Below are 20,857 nucleotides of genomic sequence, written 5' to 3'. Positions count from 1 at the left end.
AGCAGTGATATGGCGATGTATTCTGTCGTCGTTGTTTCCGATAAAACACCCCAAGTACAATGTAAAAATATGAAAATCGGCGTGTCTCGTCCACTAGTTGGTCAATGAATTAGACGCTCGAAATGGCTCACTTGTTGATTTTTGACGAGGGCAATTTTCCTCTGACGATAGAACGACTTATGACGGATGTCCTTGCGTGTACATCAATAAGGATCCGTCGGTCTGAGAAATGCGACGCGATTCTATCGCGAGCTTAGGAGACGGAGGCGCACGACTGGCCAGAGAAATGCTGGATTAAGGTTAGTTGTCCGGAAGAAATTCGCTCGGAAGAGACGTATTTTGGGAAGGCTGGCAGAAGTGGGTTTTAACGGATGAGAGAATTTTTCGAATTAAACGGATGTGAACGTTTAGCGTTAGCTTGCTGGATTTTTGTATGATGCAGCGTTCAGGTAATTTCACGTAATTGTCAAAATTCAAGACGCAAGAGAAGGAATAAGATTAGTGTTAAATGGAACTTACATTTGTACTATCTTCCAGACATACTCGATTATTCTAATTAATTAAAAGTATATTATCCGATTAATTCTCAGGTTTCGTTAATGTAACAATTTACATAAAGTTGGACGAACGAAAGAAACGACGATGAATGTAGAATTTGAAATGAAATTGAAATTTCGAAGCTGGTCATTTAGCCGAGTCTAGTAAGATTAGCGTCAAAGAACACGCAAATATCGTAGGAAATTTCTAATTGCAAAACCGGAAGCCTCGACGACGTCGGCAACGATTCGTCGATTGCATCGTTTTATTTGGTCGTCGTTCGTCATATTTTACGGCCTCGTTGTCCTGTAACTGTGTCGCATCTGGCAATTTGAAATTCTGAAATAACAGTTTTGTGAAAGTTCGATACGCGAGGAAATTGTTCGATGTCCGTAAATATAGGAACAGGACGATAAAACGCGCGATAAAAGTTTCAAGAGCCGAAAAAGATGGTGACACAATTAGCGACCGGTAACTTGCGACAAAACGAAGTTAACGCGACAAAGGAAATTAAATTTCAGCTACATCCCCAAGCGCTTCGGGGTTACCGTTGCATCTTTGTATTTTCTTTGCTACTTCGAAACTTCCTTCGAGCTTATCAAATTCAACAAGCATCGCGTTTAAAAACTTTCAAAGTCGCCGACTTCGATGACGATTGTTAGTTATCACTGGCGAACGAAATCAAACAAGAACGAAGTGCAACTATTCTTCTTATTCTGTTTGCTGATTTACAAGAACGATCGAGTATCTATTTTTACTTTGAACTAGTATAATACACGTAACGTGACTTTACGAACGATGACTATAGCCAGGAAGTCAGGTCGCTTTCTGCAAATCAATTTAATCGCGTCGTAATATTCTATCATGCGTCTACAAATCATCGGATATTTGCCTTTGGACAAAATGATCGTTAAAACGTATTTATCTTTGACGTTATGCGATCTCAACGTTTAACGTACACGCTAACTTTATTTCGTAATGCAGATCGTTTTATAGTCCAAAATCGTGCAGATTTTAACTCGACCGAATAGAACTGCCGAATAACAAAATTTGTTTTATGTAGTTGGAGTTTATCTGATAAATTATAGGAGTTTGATTCCCTCGCTATCTATGATTTTTTTTTAATACGGTAAGAGTTCACGTTTTAAACAAGCGGATTCGACAAACAAGAGTTCGCTTGATCGGCTACTAAATAAAAATTTCAAACATTCATTTTGCCTGAAATAGGTGAATGTCCGGTGATTTATGGACGAGAGGGTACGCGACGATTATGGAAACTAAAATCGGTAAAAATTTTGTAATTGAAAGACGTCTGGTGGGAAAAGGGGCACGCGTTTCGATACTAAACGTGCTAGCGCGTACTTATATGGATTGATAATATTTTTAAGCTTCGAAGAAAGCACAGTGGCGATTAGCGCGTGCCGATTATTCTAAGAGAATGAAGCTGACGCCAGGCTGGAAATTGGATTCTTCGCCTAAAGGATTATCGGTGCGTTGAGAAATTGCTTGCCGCCGCAAATTCGCATTTTCCAGCCACCTTTGGAACCTCGTCGCGCTCGAAAAATATTCGATGATCGTAAAAGTCAACTTTAACCTTATCACGCGGTAACTATCGCGAGGGAATTAACTCGAGGCAAGAAACGAAATTGAGTTTTCGAAACGTTCCGCGCGTCTAGTCATGGGTTAGCGTTGCTCCGACTTTCGTGGCTTTGCAATTCTATCGGAAACCTTCGTCGCCTCTTCGATACACAAGAAAATGGCAAGGATAAAGAGAGACTTTGAAACGATATTCGTGGAACGTTGCACGATGATCGTCGGACAAACGTAAACGAAGAGGAGATAATAGAATTCCGAGAACATCTTGTCGCGTCGAATCGTTATCGCAGTTAAATGTTTTCTGCAAATGATGCAAGTATTCAGCGTTGCTCCTTTGTCGCTCTCGAAGATTACGAAATTAAGAAATTCTAGCAGCGGAGTAAAGTTAACGCGAGCAAATTGAATTCTAAGTTGCATCCCCGGCAGAGTGCCAGCGAGTTCTCGTCGCATTCGCGAATTGGTCGCTTTAATAACTCGTCTTCCTTGACATTTCACGAATATATTCGAATACGTTGTCACCATAATTTCCATATACATTCAAGATTTTCCTATTACGAAATCGAGAAGCAGACCACCGCCACTTCGCGAATATCGCTTCTAGTTTCCAAGATTGTTATCGTTATGTCGAGAATTGAAAAATCCAATAGAAATCGCATTTGAAAAACATTCTCGATACGATTTCAAAGCCGGAATATTTCCACACAATTTGTCTCGTGTATTAGATATTACAACGAGTACTCTACTTTGGACACCCTATACATTCTTGCACGTTATACGTACTCTATTCTGTGCATTATGATAGCGCAAAATTTCGAGTAAACGCGTTCGTGCAACGTTGGTTCGCAGTCTAGTTACGAAAATCAATTTAGAACTGAAATTCGGCATTAACATTTGAAAATGCTTGCGTGCGCAATTACCTAATTCAAACGTATTATCACGGTCCCCTGGCAAATCCTTAAAAGTCATCGGTTTCGTACAAACGGAGCTTCGCTGAAGCCCCCTTGACACGTTGGAACTTCAAACGTACGAACTTTGAGCAGACTGGCTGACACGTAGAAGCCCGTGCAACAAGGATATCCTGAAACGCGGGCACGTTGCTGTTATAATAAAAATTTAGAAGTTTGAAAGTACGAGGATGCAGTTAGCGTTCGATAACTGTCCGTAGAAGGCAAAGCGAAGGCGAAGGGGCGGAGTAAAATTCCGGCTGCTTATGAAAGCCAGACACGCGCAGCAACTTGCATTCTCAGTTTCAGGTTTGTAGCGAAACCAGTTATTAGTTTTCCCGATATGTCCCGTAAACGTTGTACGATATAGTAAAACATATAGTCGAGCCGGTTTAAATAGGAAATTCAAAGACGCATGGGATGCGCATAATATGCAAAGCTGTATAAAATATTCCGTGTAAAATATGATGTTTATCGGAGGAAATAAATTATCATTTAAATCATATTTTTCTATTTACGTTCGTAAAAATGTGATATCGCATAAAAATCCGTGGCTTACTACCACTAACCTTCGATGTGAAAGCGACGTTAAGGCTAATCTGAAATAAAAATAAAAAAGGAGAAAGAGAAAAAAAAAGAAAAAGACGAGAAATCGTTTTGCCCCGCAATTCCCACGTCCTTTTTGTCGATTGGCTGGGAACTCGTATCACGGTCGGTGCGATTATTTTGCCGCGTGCCGAGGGTTAATTAACGTCAAGTCGAATATAGGTGGGAGCCGGCTTCGTTCTCCGCCTCCATGCCACACGTTTTGTCGCCCCAACGCGTCAGTACTCGTCGAAATCCCAAGAAATCGTTATTTATGGCTGTTTTCTTCGATTTGTTTCGGGCTACTGTTTACGAAACACTTGGACGTTGCTCTATCATCTTGTTTCTTCGTTTCGCGGCTTGTCTCGTTCCTAGTCATCGGCTGCTAGCTCTCGTGTGCTCTCCACTAACACACACAGTTTGTTCCTCTTTGTTTTCGTGCTTCTTCGTTGAAAAATAACGTTCGCCTATTTGTTTGTTTGTTGGAAAATTGTTTCGTGGTTGCAACGGGGCTAACTTAGGGCAACTGAAATTTGTATTCTTCTGCGATTATTTCGTGGCTCTTATGGCATTTTCAGAGAAGGCAAAAGAACCTATTAACGCGCACGACGAATGAACTTATAATTCGTTCCATGTGAGACGCCGAACAAGATCAATTTTCGCAGACTTTTGCGATAACTTTAGCGTCCCAATGCTGACGACCGTTAACGTATGTGTAAGAATTTTTAAATAAATTTTTTATCCTCCAGATGCGTACAGGGTGTGCGAAAACATCGAGACGAAGCTTACACTATTCGTTAACGAGGTCAAGTAGATGAAACAAGTTCGTATTAACCTACGTCCGGAAATGATTTTTCGAAGAGTTATAAGAGTCTTTTTATCAACTTTTATCAATTCTTCTACCAATGTATAATGACATACGATAAATGCGAGAAATTTTCTTCTTTCGCAAACAACGCAGAACTAACGATCGTCGAATTTTTCCGAACGTTTCTGTTCTTGTAGAAATACATAGTATCATCTATTTATAATACTAAACGCATCTTGGATAACCGGTGTTCCGTTTGTACGATATTTTTATAAACCACGGACGACATCGCCGGAAATCTTCGAACGCTTCTAACTCTTCCATAAAGCATTTTCGAACACGAGTTTGTACGATTTGTACCTTTTTTTTTAGCCGCTTGATTTCACTAACACGTAGCACACGCTCCACGTCCACTTTCGGCTTTTACCGTATTGTAGGTTCGTGCGACCTGGCCGATTCGCTTTTCGATCGAACGACCAGCTTGTTTTTCTTAGAACCTGGCTATTGATTGAATCCCCGCGGTGATGAATGAAGGTACATTGAAACCGACCGACTTGCCATTTCTGACGTTTGATCGGCAACGAGGTCGAAAATACGCGCGTCCACCTCTTTTAATATTACCCCGCGTTAAATCGCGAGTCTAATCCGCCACTGTACGAGAAAATCTTCGTCCTCTTCGGCTTCTCGAGGAAGACAGTTGGATATTAAAATTGGGAAACTAGTGGCGGCAGAATTCTTCGTTTTTCATCGAAACGACGCGTACCTACCGTGGATTTAAACTTGGTTATAAATCCTGAAATTCCGTAGAAACGCGATTTCAAGAACGAAGCATTTCCTTTCTTTCCATTTATTTTCAATATATTTTTTTATACTTAGATTTATATCAAATATTTTTACATCGAGTTAGACACCTAATATAAAGTGTCTAGATAATTCCTTCGAAGATACCGCGCAATCTTCTGTTGCGGGTTTTTACGTTAGAGCTGACAATAAAATTCGTAACACGAAGAACGTCGTATAATTGCAACGTCCTCGAGAAAATACAATACTTTGCGGCGCACAGTTAAGAATTTTAGTTAATACAAAGGTTGTCTGGCCAGCGATACATCTGCAAACCATCGGATAAGCCGTGTGTTTTGTTTGCACCGGGTCATCCGCCTGGAATCGCTCGATCTTGGTCCGTAATTTCGCTGATGGAGACTGGAAGCTGGCTAGCGTGAAAAATCCGACAAACGTCAGATAATTTCGAGGCGTAGCACGCTGATGAATCGACGTCATTCTCTGTTCGCGATACCCGGCCACACAACAAACATATTTCTCCCGGGGGATGCGCGTCTTCTCCGCGAAAGGGTAGATCGGTGCAGGTTTACAAAAGCTCGGAGGAATCAGGCGAACGACTGCCACTTTCAAAAGAACCGACGACCGCCCCTTTGTTGTCTTCTATCCTTTTGCTTTTCTCGTTTGCGACTCTGCTAACAACGTGCAGCCTTTGAAGTGTTCGCCAGTCCCCTTTTCTTCTGGGCGTTCGTTTCAGCCTGTTTATGCGATCGGCCGCGATCGAAAGAGGAAAGGAAACAGCGTGATTAAAGACTGTGCGCCACGGTGTATTTCGTTTGTCGTTTGGATCCGGGAGAAACGGGTAGGTGAAATGTTTGGCAAGGTTGGCCGGATTTGTGTTTTACGAGGTCGTGGAAACCGCTGGGAGCGAAGGTTATTGGGTTCGATGTTGATGCATTCGTAATGCCCAGTCGATGTTACACGATCTACGGGTTAATGGATTTTTTCCCGTGGTTCTGAATATACACGGTAATGCAAGATAAAATCTCTCATATATAAAATAACAAAAATAATATCGCTTTAATATTGCTCTAGTTTTAACCTTTTGCACTTCTGTGTCGAATGTGACTCGACGTCAGTTTTTATCTCAGGAGTTCCTTTGTCGAGTTCCATTCGACATTCTTTCAGTTCCACTTTTTTTTTTTGTGAAACGTACGAAAGAAAATGACGATTGTATTCTGGAAATTGTTTCAAGATATATATCGCACACTTAAAAATTACAAAATACAACAATAGTGAGAATGAAACTGGTGTTTAAGCGAATTTGCTTCTTCCTTTATTTACTTAAATTGTCTTATTTCTTAGTTAAAGCAAATTTCAAATAAAACAGTTAAAAGCGTTGGCAGCTGCTGGTAACGAAATTGAAATAAAATTCGGAGTGCAAGGGGTTAATAGTTGTTTATTCCAAGTGTTAGTTCCGAGGGGAAAAATGAAAATTCAATTTTAAATAGCGAATATTAGAAATTGTTTCAAGATATATCGTACACTTAAAAATTACAAAATACAACAATAGCGTGAATGAAACTGGTGTTTAAGTGAATTTGCTTCTTCCTTTATTTACTTAAATTGTCTTATTTCTTAGTTAAAGTAAATTTCAAATAAAACAGTTAAAAGCGTTGGCAGCTGCTGGTAACGAAATTGAAATAAAATTCGGAGTGCAAGGGGTTAATAGTTGTTTATTCCAAGTGTTAGTTCCGAGGGGAAAAATGAAAATTCAATTTTAAATAGCGAATATTAGAAATTGTTTCAAGATATATCGTACACTTAAAAATTACAAAATACAACAATAGCATGAATAAAACTGGTATTTAAGCGAATTTGCTTCTTCCTTTATTTATTTAAATTGTCTTATTTCTTAGTTAAAGTAAATTTCAAATAAAACAGTTAAAAGCGTTGGCAGCTGCTGGTAACGAAATTGAAATAAAATTCGGAGTGCAAGGGGTTAATAGTTGTTTATTCCAAGTGTTAGTTCCGAGGGGAAAAATGAAAATTCAATTTTAAATAGCGTATATTAGAAATTGTTTCAAGATATATCGTACACTTAAAAATTACAAAATACAACAATAGTGTGAATAAAACTGGTATTTAAACGAATTTGCTTCTTCCTTTATTTATTTAAATTGCCTTATTTCTTAGTTAAAGTAAATTTCAAATAAAACAGTTAAAAGCGTTGGCAGCTGCTGGTAACGAAATTGAAATAAAATTCGAAGTGCAAGGGGTTAATAGTTGTTTATTTCAAGTATTAGTTCCGAGGGGAAAAATGAAAATTCAATTTTAATTAGCAAACATTTCATTTTCAATTTGCAGTCTCACATTTCGACAGATTAGAAAACTTTCTTATTTGTTATCTGTATAGTGTTTTAAACTCTTTACTTGTTATCGAAACTTTTGCATTTTTCTATATTTATATTACATTTATGTCGTATGGAAACTGATCAACTGACGTTCTGAATGCATCGAGATGTTAATTCCACGATCGCGTTTATATTCAATTTAGAACGATCGCAAAGAATAGTAAGAGATAAATTGAAAAATCCTATTTTCGAAACTTGCGTCGAATTAAGTAAATTATACGAATTCATTTTACCGACAAAAAGAGATCGCGTACTTTCGTCCTACTTTCTGTCCAGGCTGACGAAGTACGTATATCGATTTTTCAAATATCTTGATCATTTACGTACCAGATTTACGTATTGAAATTTTATATAATTTGCCAATTACGTTCTCGACGCTAGCCAAAAACAACAACCAGGTAAAACCTTTTTACGATCAAAGACGGGCTTCTATATGCGAGACGAGACTTGGTCGCTGATGGAAAATCCGTTTCTACTTTTGCGCGATCGTGGCGATGAAATAACGAAATTCGTAAGTAATCAGTACCAGGGATATATACAGTCAGTCACAAAAGTCTACGATACAACCTTCATAAAATGTCAAAGTGAAAACGCCAGCTCCGCTAATTCTTTTATCACATCGACGTGTAACGCTGTTCGCTTTCAGATTTGCCAAGAAAAAGGAAAAAAAGATATAAAAATATGAAATACAACGTTAGAAATATTACATACGCCTGTTATGTCTGCGCGAAATCGCAGAAATGTTAGGTTTAACGTTACATTCATATTTTTTAGATTTATTTAAATATTAACAATATTTTTACTACACACGTGTCTCGTTGGCGTTGAAAGAAAGTCAAAGGTTGTGTAATTTCTGGTATAATCTTTCATGCCAGTTAATTTTTGCCAGTTAAACGTTCAAATATTTGTAATTCTTTGTAGAAATTCATTAATAAGAATCGCATCGATGCGCAAGTAGAAATAATTCCGTGACAAAGGATCTTTAATTTCTTCGGTCGGATAAATAAAATCCGATAGGTTTACGTAGACTTTCCTGACTGACTGTATATATCCCACTGATCATCCAACCAGCTGAATATCTCGCATCGAGAACTTCATTCGAGCAGTTCGACCTACTTTTCCTTTGACCGCCTAATGCGAATTGATTTCTGGATATTAGAAGTACAATGCGAAATATCACGTCTTTGCTACTATGTTTCTTCCGTCGAGTTAACAATTTTATCATCGGTGTGCCTTTATTCTCCAACAATTGCGAACACCGTGATTTCGTTCGAATGTATTTTTTAAACGAGCCACGATATAAGCACGAAGCTGGGAAGAATAATACGTAATTAAGAAAGGAATAAAGTAATTAAAACGTAAAACCAACTTTTACATGCTAAAGCAGTTAAATGATAATGCGTGAAAGTATAACGTTGCGTATTTGCAGGATTTTGTTTTAATCTCCTGTGCAAATCCTTCCTGCCATAATATTAGGAAGCCTCTGGGGGGAATAACTTATTAGAATAATTAATCGAGAATAATTTGTCGAAACAATTTATTATAAATTAACAGTGGTAAAACGGTGTTAAAACTTTACACGATGAAATATAGTCCTTAATGATTACAATTTCGTTTAAACAATTTCTTCGAAACGAAATTACTCTCGTGACACGGAAGTTCGTTCCATCGATCGAGCGATCATTTCCACGAAAAATAAGTTACCGTAACGCTGCGTGTTAACGCTGCAAAGCGTGACAGACAACGTTAATTACGCGCAGCGGGACGACTGCTACGAAGAATATATTTGCACGATGTGTGATTCTGATATACAGAAGGCGCGATCAACTGCACGCACAAACTTACAGCAGTTGCATGCTTCTCCGCTCTTTGCTCTTGTACGCGCGCACAGCTACCACTTTTATAAATATCAGTGTTGGTAAAAACGTTGAACGTTACTTAGACTTAGGAAAATTCCAGATGACCAATGGGGAAATCGTTAGGAAGTTGCATCGCGTCAGGAAGCTTCTCTTTAACGTGAAACTTTCGATTACAAAGGATCTACGAATTTATCGTTATAATAGACGTTTTATTAATTACGTGCGCTAAACTTTAAAGAATCATCGTTTCTTATTTGCAGCTCTAGTCTAAAAAGAATTTACATATTCGACGTTATAATAAAAGTTAGATTTTTCCGCTTAATATCCACGATATCTCTCGATTACTCTTTTAATCCTTTCGAATAGTTGGTTCGTTTTAACGACACTGGCGCAAAAATTTGGTATTTCAGGTCGTGTATTTTACAATTCCGGCAATTAAATTCGAACGAGTTCGCGCGTTACTTTTTTTTTTTATTATTAAAAAATGCTTGCGTATTTCGAAATATCGATATTTATAGTATATTTACAGCAGTATAAAAAGGATACCGTTTGGCGTTATCCTATATACACAGGTTGTTCTACGTTATAGATAGTTATAATAACTTGAAATCAGATTCTGTAAATGTATTACTTGCAGTAGTTAATGGAATTTACGTATTCGGTAACGAGGCAGAAGCCAATTTCGTTTGCACGAGTATCATAGCTTTTGGAAATCGCTATTTTCCATGATATAATTGGTTGGATACTAATTTAGCCGATACTATATTAATTTAGAGAAGATTCGATCTGTCAGAGGCAAAAATACTCTCTATTTCAAATATTTAACTAATTACTTGAAAGAAGAAAACACTCGGATAATAGCGAAATTATTCGCGAAATTGGTAAAAAAAAATTACTTGCAGTAATTAGCAAAATATGTCAAGTATTTTATTCGAGTAACACATATAATCAAATCATTATCATCTGTTATAGATGTTTGTTTAAATTCAAATTTATAATACGTGCGCGGATCGATTATTTTTAGATTCGCAGACTTGTGTCAAATAATTACGGGAGTAGCGGTTCCCACAGAGGATTAACCTAAGAGCTTCCATCACTCCGCGGCTTATCTTGCTCTTGAAGCTCCTTTGAAGCTGAACCATTAGTTATTTAAATTCCTGTCCAAGTTGATCCGAATTTACGGTGGCGCGGCCGCACCGTGGTCTCAAAATTCGCTACGGTCTAAAGTTCATGATCAGGATCGAATCTCTTATATGGGATAAAGCTTAATTGGATTAGAATACTGTTTATTTTATGTGATTATTTTGCCCAGTTGTATGGCGTGTCAGCGCGAACAAATTCCTCGAGTTGTTGCGAGTTTTACGAAGAATCCGGCCGTCTCGATTTCTTCTTGCTCGCATAATTTCCAGCATTTAACGACCGCTCCGACTGTTTATCCGCTTTGTAAATTCTATGAAATTGTTAAACTGAAATTCAAACTAAGAACGAGGTCGATCCCGACTTGGGGAATCGTCGACGCGGTTACTAGCAGATTAAATAACGACGTGTTTATCCTTCGTAAATTAGGATTCGCGTTCGGGTTACATATCTAAACAATTAAAAATTAATTATATCAGTCTTGAATCGCGTCGAATTTGCTCTCATATCGTAATTGCAATTAATAGTTGCGTGTATTATAGGCGAGGTATATAAATGGCATATAAATTTGTTATTATCGTATTTGTTCGATTTCATAGGATGAAAATTATCGGTCGTTTTTTAGCTTAATCGTTTTCCTATCGACCTGCTGGTAATCTTTCATTATCCCCTCTCCTTCCTTTATTCCCCCTCCCTCTCTCACTACCCTTATTTCAGCGTCTAGGGTTGAGGTGAAACTGTCTTTCACCTTTCACTTTTTCCATCCATCGCCTCCCCCCCCCCTCGTATTTCAGCTTTTTTTTTCCTTTTCGATTTTTCATAATTTTTCTTCCTTTACCTTTAACCTTTTCTTTTCCGATCGTTATTTCCTCCGTCTTCGTTTTTAACCTTTTGCCTCCGTACCTTTTATTTTCTTTTTTCGTGCTTCGTTTCTCTCGTCTTTAGTTTTTTGATTCATTACACTTTCTTGTTAATATCTCTTTACTTTTTTTTTAACCGATTTATAATCCTCTTTAACCCACTTAATTTTAATTTTAATTTCAGTCGTCGTACTATCTGGACTCTATCACGTTTCAGACTTCCTGCTTTTCTGATTAATCTTTCTTCTTTTTTCTCCCTCTGATATTCTAAAATCCTATCCCTTGCTGCTTTGTAATTCGTCATATTTCTATATTTCCGATTCGTTCGTCGTTTCCGCAGCGACGCAACGTTATCGCCGTTACATTTCTCGTCTTTTTAACAGTTCGAAGCTTTCTTTCGATTTTCCATGTTTTTCTGATTTTTTTCTGTTCCTCTGCTTCGCATTTGTGCAAGGGGCGAGAAGTCGAAAGCCGGGGCCACCATCAGCTTGAAAAATCGATTTTCACGCAGCGCTACCTTGCGTTTGTTGTTTATTTACGCTATGACCGCGTTAATCATTCTATTCAAACGTTGCTCTTGCGATGATTAATTTTAACTTGCTGACGGACCGTTTAACGAATCTCGCGTCGCGCAAATGCGATTTGCGATTAACTATTTATTCAATTGTTGTCCTAGAACCGTGTTATCGTTACCAAATTGCGTGTCATCTTTCTATACTTTGTATTGCTTGCGGGTGATTCGTCCTCGTTATTTCCAGCCATTTATTTCAGTTACAGGCCCGTCACAATTTTAGCTTATCGATCTGCGATTTGGTTTCTGTAAATGAAATACGACGAGACGTATTTTTTCCCCGACGAAAAGGGAAAACAAACCAACTGTGAAATACGACAAACTAACAAAAGTTGCACGTACTGCTAGTTTTACCCAATCTATCACATAAACGCATTTGTTTAGTTTCATCGAACGGTTTCCCGTGGGTTTAGCGTAGAATTATAGCGTACAATCATCTTATGAACGAGTCTAAGAATGCCGGTCGTTATTCCTCAAGGCGTACAATATATTTCATCGATGAGATGTCGTTTGAAAACCAGCAGTCGTCTCAAAATATATCGATCAATTTAGAATAATTAACGCAATTAATTAACGTTTAGAACGAATATCATTTTCCGTAAATATCTGTCGTTCGGACAATGTATCGCGACATATTTATTTCGCACTAACCTGGGCCAAACTGAAATTCCTTGACGAAGCTTTATTTCCAATGCATCGACCTATAATGCTCTTGTTACTTGGCTCATAAATATTACGACGCTTACAGAAAGGCGAGATAGAAGTGAAAAGTCGTTAGAAGATCGTCAAAACCTTCGACGTTCTGTTCGTCCTCCGAAGAAAAGTTGCACAAAGCGTAACGTCGTTGTGAAATCAGCAAAGCGTTAACGGTGGAAGAATCGCGTCGGTGGAACAGCGATAAATATCGCGGAAACTCAGCGATTTCGTACGATCGAAGGGAACGAGGTCTTATTCGCGATTGCAATCGGGTTCAGGATTAGCGAAAGGGATTTCTGGCTTCTGCCTGGGCTCGCAATCTTCCTAAGAATCTCTCAGAGATCCCGCCACTCTCTCACTAAGCACGCGAGATTAACGTTTTCTAACCACTAGTTCCTTTCTCCAATCGAATCCTCGAACGCTCACCTTTTCGTTTTCACCTTCGATCGTTATTCACCTACGCTTCGATCATACACACACACACACACACACACACACACACAGGTGGTCGCGTTCAAGTGAATTTTACTTGATTTTATTTACGTTTCTTAACGATATAAATGACGATTACGTTCGACGACTATTTACAAATATACTTAAACGCGCGAATTAAATTATCATATCGATTATACTCGGTAGCTTGAATAATTTCTCCAACTTAACGATACCTCGCGGTATTTGTTAGTTTTCAATCGTCTCTAGATCGATACCGATGTTTCGTGTTGATATCTCAATCTCACGCGTTCGATAATTCCATCTTCTGTTACCTATCAGGTCGTCCGGAAAGTTTCTTTCGACATTTCCACGATATTTTCCGTTTTATATTATTTTATCGAATTACGTATGATCCATTTTGTTCTATCAAAATAAAGATCACAACGTTCGATTAGATTAGGTTTCATGTTTGTACAAAGATGCGTCGTTGTAAAAGACGTGTCTGCAAAAGAAAGACACTTTTCGGGCAACCTAATATCTTTAACCTTTAACTTTTTATCCTTCTCCGTTTCATTTAACGCATTATATCGATGTTCAGTTCGATTTTACGATTAATTAATCGGCAAAAGATATGGAATCGGTGTAGTAACGCGCGAACTTTTTATTTACAAACGTGTTTGGTGCGACTTTAACGGAACCAAATATCCAACTAACCCGTTCGGAACGACGTCGCGAATCAATCAGTCTGTAAAAAATATTTAATCACCGTGTAGCGTGCAGCACGTTGCAACAAGCGCAGTTGGATTTTCCGCCTGCAAACGAGAGCAGCTCGGATCCGACGCAACCCGACAACGTTCGACCGACGCTTTCGGTCGAACGTCGCGAATTAGCCAGAGGTTGGAAAATATTAGATCATTATATACAGTAACGCAATTTTTCTTTTTCGTCGTAGTATCACAAATTAAGCAGTCGTTCGAAACATCGGATTATCGCGCATCATAATAACGCGCGATTATAAACATTTCGTTTCGACGTTTCATCTACGAACAATGTTTAGTGGCAACGAAACGCGAACGAAAATTTGAACCAACCTTCTCAGACCTTACGTTTTCGATTAACCGATCGTTCGAGAAATATCAAAATCGCTGTATACGCGCGAACGCGTAATTGGGTTTTCCTTTTACAAAACGATTTTGCTTGCGATTACACGCAATCGGTGTCGGGGAACCGGCGAGAAATCAGCCAGTAGACAGTCGGTTCACGCATTCCATTTGAGGTTTTATCGTCAGACCGCTAGCCAGGGTAATCTGTCGAAAGGAGCAGCAACTTCTTACGGTAGAAAATTGCCGAGAAGCTGCTTTTGTGCTTTCTTTCGGTTTCGCTTCGATCGGGATCGTTATTTCGCCGCTCAGCCACTCTTCCTTTCTACCTTCCACCAAACGGAATATGCCTGTCGTATCGACTTTAGACTTCTCCGCTCTGTTTGTTCTCGCTTCGATTAAGTCAATTCTGCTCACGTTCGCTGTAGAACTCGGCACGGAGAAACGGAATCCGTTCTTCCAGGTATTCCACCACATCCTTCCAACGTGAACTCTCTTTTCTACGTTCCACATGGATCAGCCAGGCGACACGACTGTTCCATTTTGCCCACAGACTCCGATTGTTCAAGCATTTCCAAACTAGCTACGTTCTAACCACTTTTTCAGTAATTAACAAACGTAGATACGCGTAGAGCGAAGAAACGAATCGTCTCTCGTTAATTTAGTTTGCCGTGTGGCAACTTCTGCTTCGATTTTAAACCTCCTCTCCTTTCAGTCGAACTCCTGCAACGCGAAAATCAACGATCAGAGTCTTCCTACTGTTGTTAGTTTGCCCCTGAGCGAATATAATTTCCTTTAAAATTTCAACACGCGCGAATTTAATTTCCTTGAAAAGTTGAACACACGCGATCAATTTTTCGCTGCACGTCGTCGTGGTCATCTCGACGCATACCGAGAGGATGGAAATTTTCAAACTACGTCCATTGCAAACTACAATCGAACAGATTCCTTTTCTCCGAATCTAGTATTCCGCTGGTTCAACTGGTCCAAGCTGTTTGCTTTATGACACGAACTCGGCCAATCCAGCTACAGCATACAGCCGTTTCAATTTTCGCTGTAGAGCTTCCGGTAGGTACCCCGGGTTTCGCATCAAGAGAAAGCGGTATCGATACGCTTTTATGTATGTAGGTTTTATCGCAGCAGCCGGTTGTTTGTTACGAGAACCTTTCAGTGGTCAATGTGATCAGTTCCGTTTACAATGGAGTCTCGATTATCCGTGATCGTGTTCTGAAAAGGAACGTCGCTCCTATTTACGACCTTCGCGTTTCGGTTCCCCGTGACCCATCGCTGTTCGTATTCCTCTCGGAACCCTACGTCCCGTAATTTTTAGTGATTGTCGTGTTTTATTGCGTCGACCATCGAAAGACAGCGGAAGAAAGGTGGTTCGGTTCCTCTGATCAAGAAACTACGAGATATTATTCGAATAAATCTCTGCTACGGCTGCGAGTCAGCTTCGTGAATTACTAGCCAGCGCTGATTGTCTCGTATTTAACGTAAGATTGTGAAAGAACGGATGGAAGAAAGGTTGTTCAGTTACTGGGATTCAAAACTTTGAGATGTTATTCGAATTAATCTCTGCTACGGCTAGAAATCAGTTTCGCGAATTACGAGCCGTCTGATTGTCATATTTAAAGGGAAAATTCTAAAAAAAAGGATAGGAAAGCAGACGAATCCAGCGATAAATAATAAATTATCACGCGAGAGTGCCCAGAACGCACGAACGTCGATGCTAATGTATATTCATCTCTTATTTATCGTTTACAGTAACAATTTACTAAAATTCATCGTTGCTGAACAACGCGCGATGAAAGTATTAGGTTGTCTTGAAAGTTTCTTTCGTTTCAGAAGAAAATAATAGTCGCACAACATTTTTCGTTTTAACGCAAACGAAACGTATCCTACGACAGCTAGAAGACGATCGAAGCTAAAGACCACAAAATTTGACAGAGTAGCTTTCATGTTTGTATCGACATAGCCAGATAAAGCAACTGCGTGCAGATAGCGAAAGACATTTTTCGGACAACCTAATATTTCTCGGCGAAAGGATTCGAGAAAGTCCCAAGTGCGCTCGATAGAAATCCAACGATCAACGACTATATCTTTGTATCGTCTTCGAGTAAACGATCTCTAACGATCATTTTCCACTACCAAAGGTATCGAGCGAGTAAAATGAAAGCACATTTCGTCCGATTTCAGAGCAATTTAATTCAGGATTAATATTTCATTACTCGACTTCCGTTTCGCAGGAGGTTGAAGAATTTGCATCATCCGTATGATACTTATCGTTATGAATATTTTTATCGCGGAACAACGTTTATTACGCAGCAAACCTATTACCAACAGATAGTTGGCAAGAGAACCGCATTGCTTACGACGTAACCTAATGTTATCTTACCTACTGTTCGCAGTACATTTGCTTCAGCTGTGCATTATAATGGCCATTCGTACGCAGAGATAAGTTTGCGAAAGGCCACGGCAGTGGCCATTAGTAGCGAAAGGGTTAGACTATGTACAAGAATACCAAGTATTTAATACCGAGCTGTTGGTGTTCGTTTGCTGTGTCGTTAAATGGACAATGACCTTAATTCGTTAGCTGAAAGGTTCTCGAGCAACAGCGCCTCGTTTCCACCGGGAAATCATAACGAAGATGGCGAATTACTTGCGTTACGACCTAACGCGTTCGTCGTTCTTTATTAATAAACTGCCGCCTTTTATGCGTACGCACGAAACGTCGAAGAACGCGGAAACTCACAGAATACTCACGTAAAATGCAAAAATATGTCCTATATAAAATATCGAAAATATAGTACTCGTTATGAAACAAACGGATAAAAGAAACGTCTACTTGGGTTCCGTATGGTTGACGACGTTTAGAAAAATATTCATTTGCATAAACGTCCACAGTGTTAAGAATCGCACGGAACGAGTAAAGATGTTGTACGGGGATGAACGGGTGGAAGTGGTGCGACAATTTTTCGAATCGTCGCCATAATTTAATTACGACACACACGGATGAATGTCAGGCGGAAGATTTGAGCTCGCTTTATGTCGCGCATTTAGGGAAGCTCCTTCTACTAGCCTCTCGTCTCGCTTCTTTTAACCCTAGTTCGGTCAAGTATCGTAGTTTCGTTTATCGATATCGCGAAAGCTCGTCGAACCGCTTTTGGAAGATGAAGTGTTCAGCTCGCATTGGAAACCTTAATCGTCGAAACTCTGCCTTAACAAGTCGATTATCGTTAAAGTCCTTAATCTAAATTGCTCGTCTCGCGTGTTCCGATTTCCGATCTCGCGGAAGCTCCGCCTACAGAAGGAAGGAACGTTTATTGCAGTTCGTAGTTCACTTAGGAGTTTCGTTGGAAACTCTTCATTTCAAGTACACCTGTCTTCGCGTTATCCGATCTACGTAAGCTTCTCGAATTATTTTATTAACAAAAGGAAGAAAGGGTATTCTTTGTATCGTTCTTTACAACTTTACCGAACGTCACTCGCTGGAACTTCAAATATCTCACTTCGATTCAATATTTTTCGTTTTTCGATTATCTAAGATTCCGTAACAGCTTCTTCGGTTTTCCTTCGAGAATCAATCTCACCTTCACTGTTGTTCGTAATTATTTTATTTGAAAAAAAAAAAAATTTCTTTTTCGCGAAGTATCACTCAGCACACTGCAGCTTGTAACGATGTATTCGCTTCAATTTTCCTGCCTTTCTCGATTCCGTATTTTTCCCAAATTACCAAAGCTTTTACAAAAAAGCTTCTTCGCTTTTTCCTTCACAATCGAACGATCTAACTGCTTGACCATGGTTCGTGACTATATTATATCGAAAACATCTTTCTATCATACTTCACAATTCACTAAACGTCACTTGTTGCAACTAGGAACGATCTGCATGTTCTCGATAATTTCTTTTCGCCTCGCTTCCACTCTTCCGCTCGTTTTAATTCAATGGAATCCTCGTTTCATTTTCACTCTAAACTTTCACAGCAGCTTCGAATACACACATACACACACACATATATATTATCCAGATTTTCACAAAATCTTCTTCAGTTTATCTGCGATCATGAAACAACCAAAGCTTCACCGTGGCTCGTAATTCGGTGAGAAACCACGGCCGGTCAACCACGGTTCCTCCGCTTCCGCTGCTACCGGAAGTCGACGTTTATTAACGACTTTAAACCCTGGTGACGGCGATCCCCGGTCTCCCGGGGCCGAAGGCCTACCTGGACGGCCTCCAGCTTTGGTTTCTGTATCTGCAGAGCAACACTTTCTTGAAGGCCTGTCGGAAGACTTTGTTGAAGATCGTGTAGAAGATAGGATTGACCATAGAACTGGCGTAGCCCAACCAAGTAGCCAAATCGAAGATCTTGTGATTGATCTGCCTTTCACAGTTGGGACACACGGCTAGTATCAAATTGAGGACGAAGAACGGCGCCCAGAGGACCACGAACGTGAAGAAAACGACGCCTAGAACTTTCGTGGCTTTTTGCTCCAGCCTGATGATCCTTCCGTGTCGCGAGCTATTTCGTGAAACAACGCTGCTGGTTCTCGAATGGTGGCTACGAACTGGCCCCGAGTATCTGTGCGGACACGGCGAGGATGAATTGCTGCTTTGCTTAGAGCTGATGCTCGCTGCTCCGTTATGAGCACGCATCGTTGCTGCACGCCGGATCGGACCACCTCTCGTGGTCAATAGCGCGGTTCTTGTGTTCCCTGTGGAATTAAAACGAAGAATTATAGTTTCCTAAGTCTCGATCGTGGGCGCTGTAATTCGATTCGGGCGGATTATGGGGGAAAAACACATTTATTGCGAAAAAGATGCTGTTACGAATTTTTGCTTATCCGTCTCGTTGCTCTCTTGGAATCGAAACAAAGGACCGTAGCTTTGGAAGATTTTACGATTCGTTGTGGCGAGCACGATTCGAATGGATCGTGCATCTTCATTTATTTAGAGGAAAGTTAACTCCGCGACAAATTTTTATCTTTCGATCTTACAAATTTTAGCGAAGAGAAAGAATTTGTGAGACTTTCAAAAGGACGACGCGTTTCTGATTCCTCGCATTTTAATCTGGTTTCATGTTAGAGTGTTGAATAATAATACGAGTCGATGACTAAAAAGGGGTGGTTAATCTTGGAGGACACACCCTGTATATGGATGTACACTGTATACCGTAGTTTCGGAATTGATCATGTGTTGAACTTGGTAATTAATTGAGTTACAGCCTGTGTTTAAATTAACGACTATCAGTTAATCTCTACAGCTGTTCTGCAACATTAAACGCATCTGACAGTATATTCGAGTTAACAACTGCTTCTCCAAAGTGACAATTAATTAGGTCACTAAATTCGCCTCGTAGAACTTTTAATACCCTAAAGAAAATTAAATGCGACCAGAAACGAAAACGGCAGCAATCGAGACAATCGATTTATCATATCGATTTCCGCGTCGACGGGCTAAAAAACCAAATCAACTGGCACCGAACTGTTCTAGATACCGCTTTGCCAACCAGTTCCTATTTCCAATCAACTTGAACGTTCTACCTAAGCTGGATCCTTCTTCGTCGTCTCGTTCGCACTTGTAAATAATGAAACTATCTTTTGACGCAGCATAGCGAAGCAGAAAGTTTCCTATAAAACACAGCACTGTCTCAATTGCAGGGAAAGAAATGAATTCGTGTCTCCAACTCCAAACCTCGTCCCCTTCCAAAAAAGAAGAGGAAAGAAAAAAGAGAAAAAAGATCGGATGAATAGCAGCAGCAAATCAAAAATCACTTTATCGATTCTCCTTATTCCCAATACCTAATCGCCTTTTAATGCGAGTATCGCGAGAAGGAAGATCTTTCTCTGTAAAATACAGAATTCTCTCGATTACAGGGAAATAAATGAACTCGTGTCTCCAATCTCAAAACCTCAAAAGAGAAAGAAAAAGAAAAAAAAATCGGATCAATAGCAGCATCGAACCAAAAGCCTCTTTATCGATTCTTTTCATTGCCAATGAACTCGCACCCACCTAAACTAGATCCTCTTCTGCCGCTCCTCCACGTGACGACAGAATTTGGCTCGTAGCTTCTGCTGGCCTCCGTTCTACCGCTGTTGCTTCTACCGAGAAACGCAGCCTCCAGATTCTTCCCCGAGATTGGCTTCATGGTATCGCTGGAAACGATCACGATCTCGCTGGATGGTTGCGGAGGTGGTCTCTTGGACGATTCGCCGAAATAGGGGCAGGTACACGGCGGAGGTAACGCGATTTCGCCTTCCTGTTTATCGCTCGATTTCCTCTGCGTGCTCGAGGTTTCCTCGTTCGACGAGTTCTTCCGCGAAACGGAACCGCGGCCGAACACTGGCTGCTCGTGGAAGCTGAAAGATCGCTTCCTGGGTGTTCTCGGCGAACCCGATTCCGCCCGTTCCAAATGAGCCTCGTTGAAGGTGGACGCGCGTCGCCGATGCTTCCACGGGGTGGGCGAGCTTAGGTCTTCCGGTATCGAGAGGCTCGTTCGAGAACCGGACGCGCTGCTTCCGCTTTCTCCGCTCCTGGAATG

At 40.0% G+C, this 20,857-nt stretch overlaps 2 protein-coding genes across 2 annotated transcripts in view; one reads left to right on the top strand and one right to left on the bottom strand.

Moving 5' to 3' along the window:
• The window catches only part of LOC117209474 (26S proteasome non-ATPase regulatory subunit 1), a 93,899-nt gene that overhangs the window by 53,417 nt on the left and 19,625 nt on the right, over positions 1-20,857 (top strand). The gene's annotated exons all lie outside the window — the stretch shown is intronic.
• LOC117209475 (5-hydroxytryptamine receptor 1A) overlaps positions 18,087-20,857 on the bottom strand; it is a 112,194-nt gene continuing 109,423 nt past the window's right edge. Inside the window, exons 5-6 of the mRNA XM_033451560.1 lie at positions 20,329-20,849; positions 18,087-19,031 (exon numbers count right to left, since the gene is read on the bottom strand). Of these exons, the coding sequence (XP_033307451.1) occupies positions 18,538-19,031; positions 20,329-20,849 (1,015 nt within the window). The 3' untranslated portion in view covers positions 18,087-18,537. The remainder of the gene's footprint in view (positions 19,032-20,328; positions 20,850-20,857) is intronic.

This window comes from Bombus bifarius, unplaced genomic scaffold (assembly GCF_011952205.1).
Source record: "Bombus bifarius isolate JDL3187 unplaced genomic scaffold, Bbif_JDL3187 scf7180000008178, whole genome shotgun sequence".
Taxonomy (NCBI): Eukaryota; Metazoa; Arthropoda; class Insecta; order Hymenoptera; family Apidae; genus Bombus; species Bombus bifarius.
The sequence above is the reverse complement of the archived record's forward strand: the minus strand, read 5'-3'. Positions and strand labels throughout refer to the sequence as shown.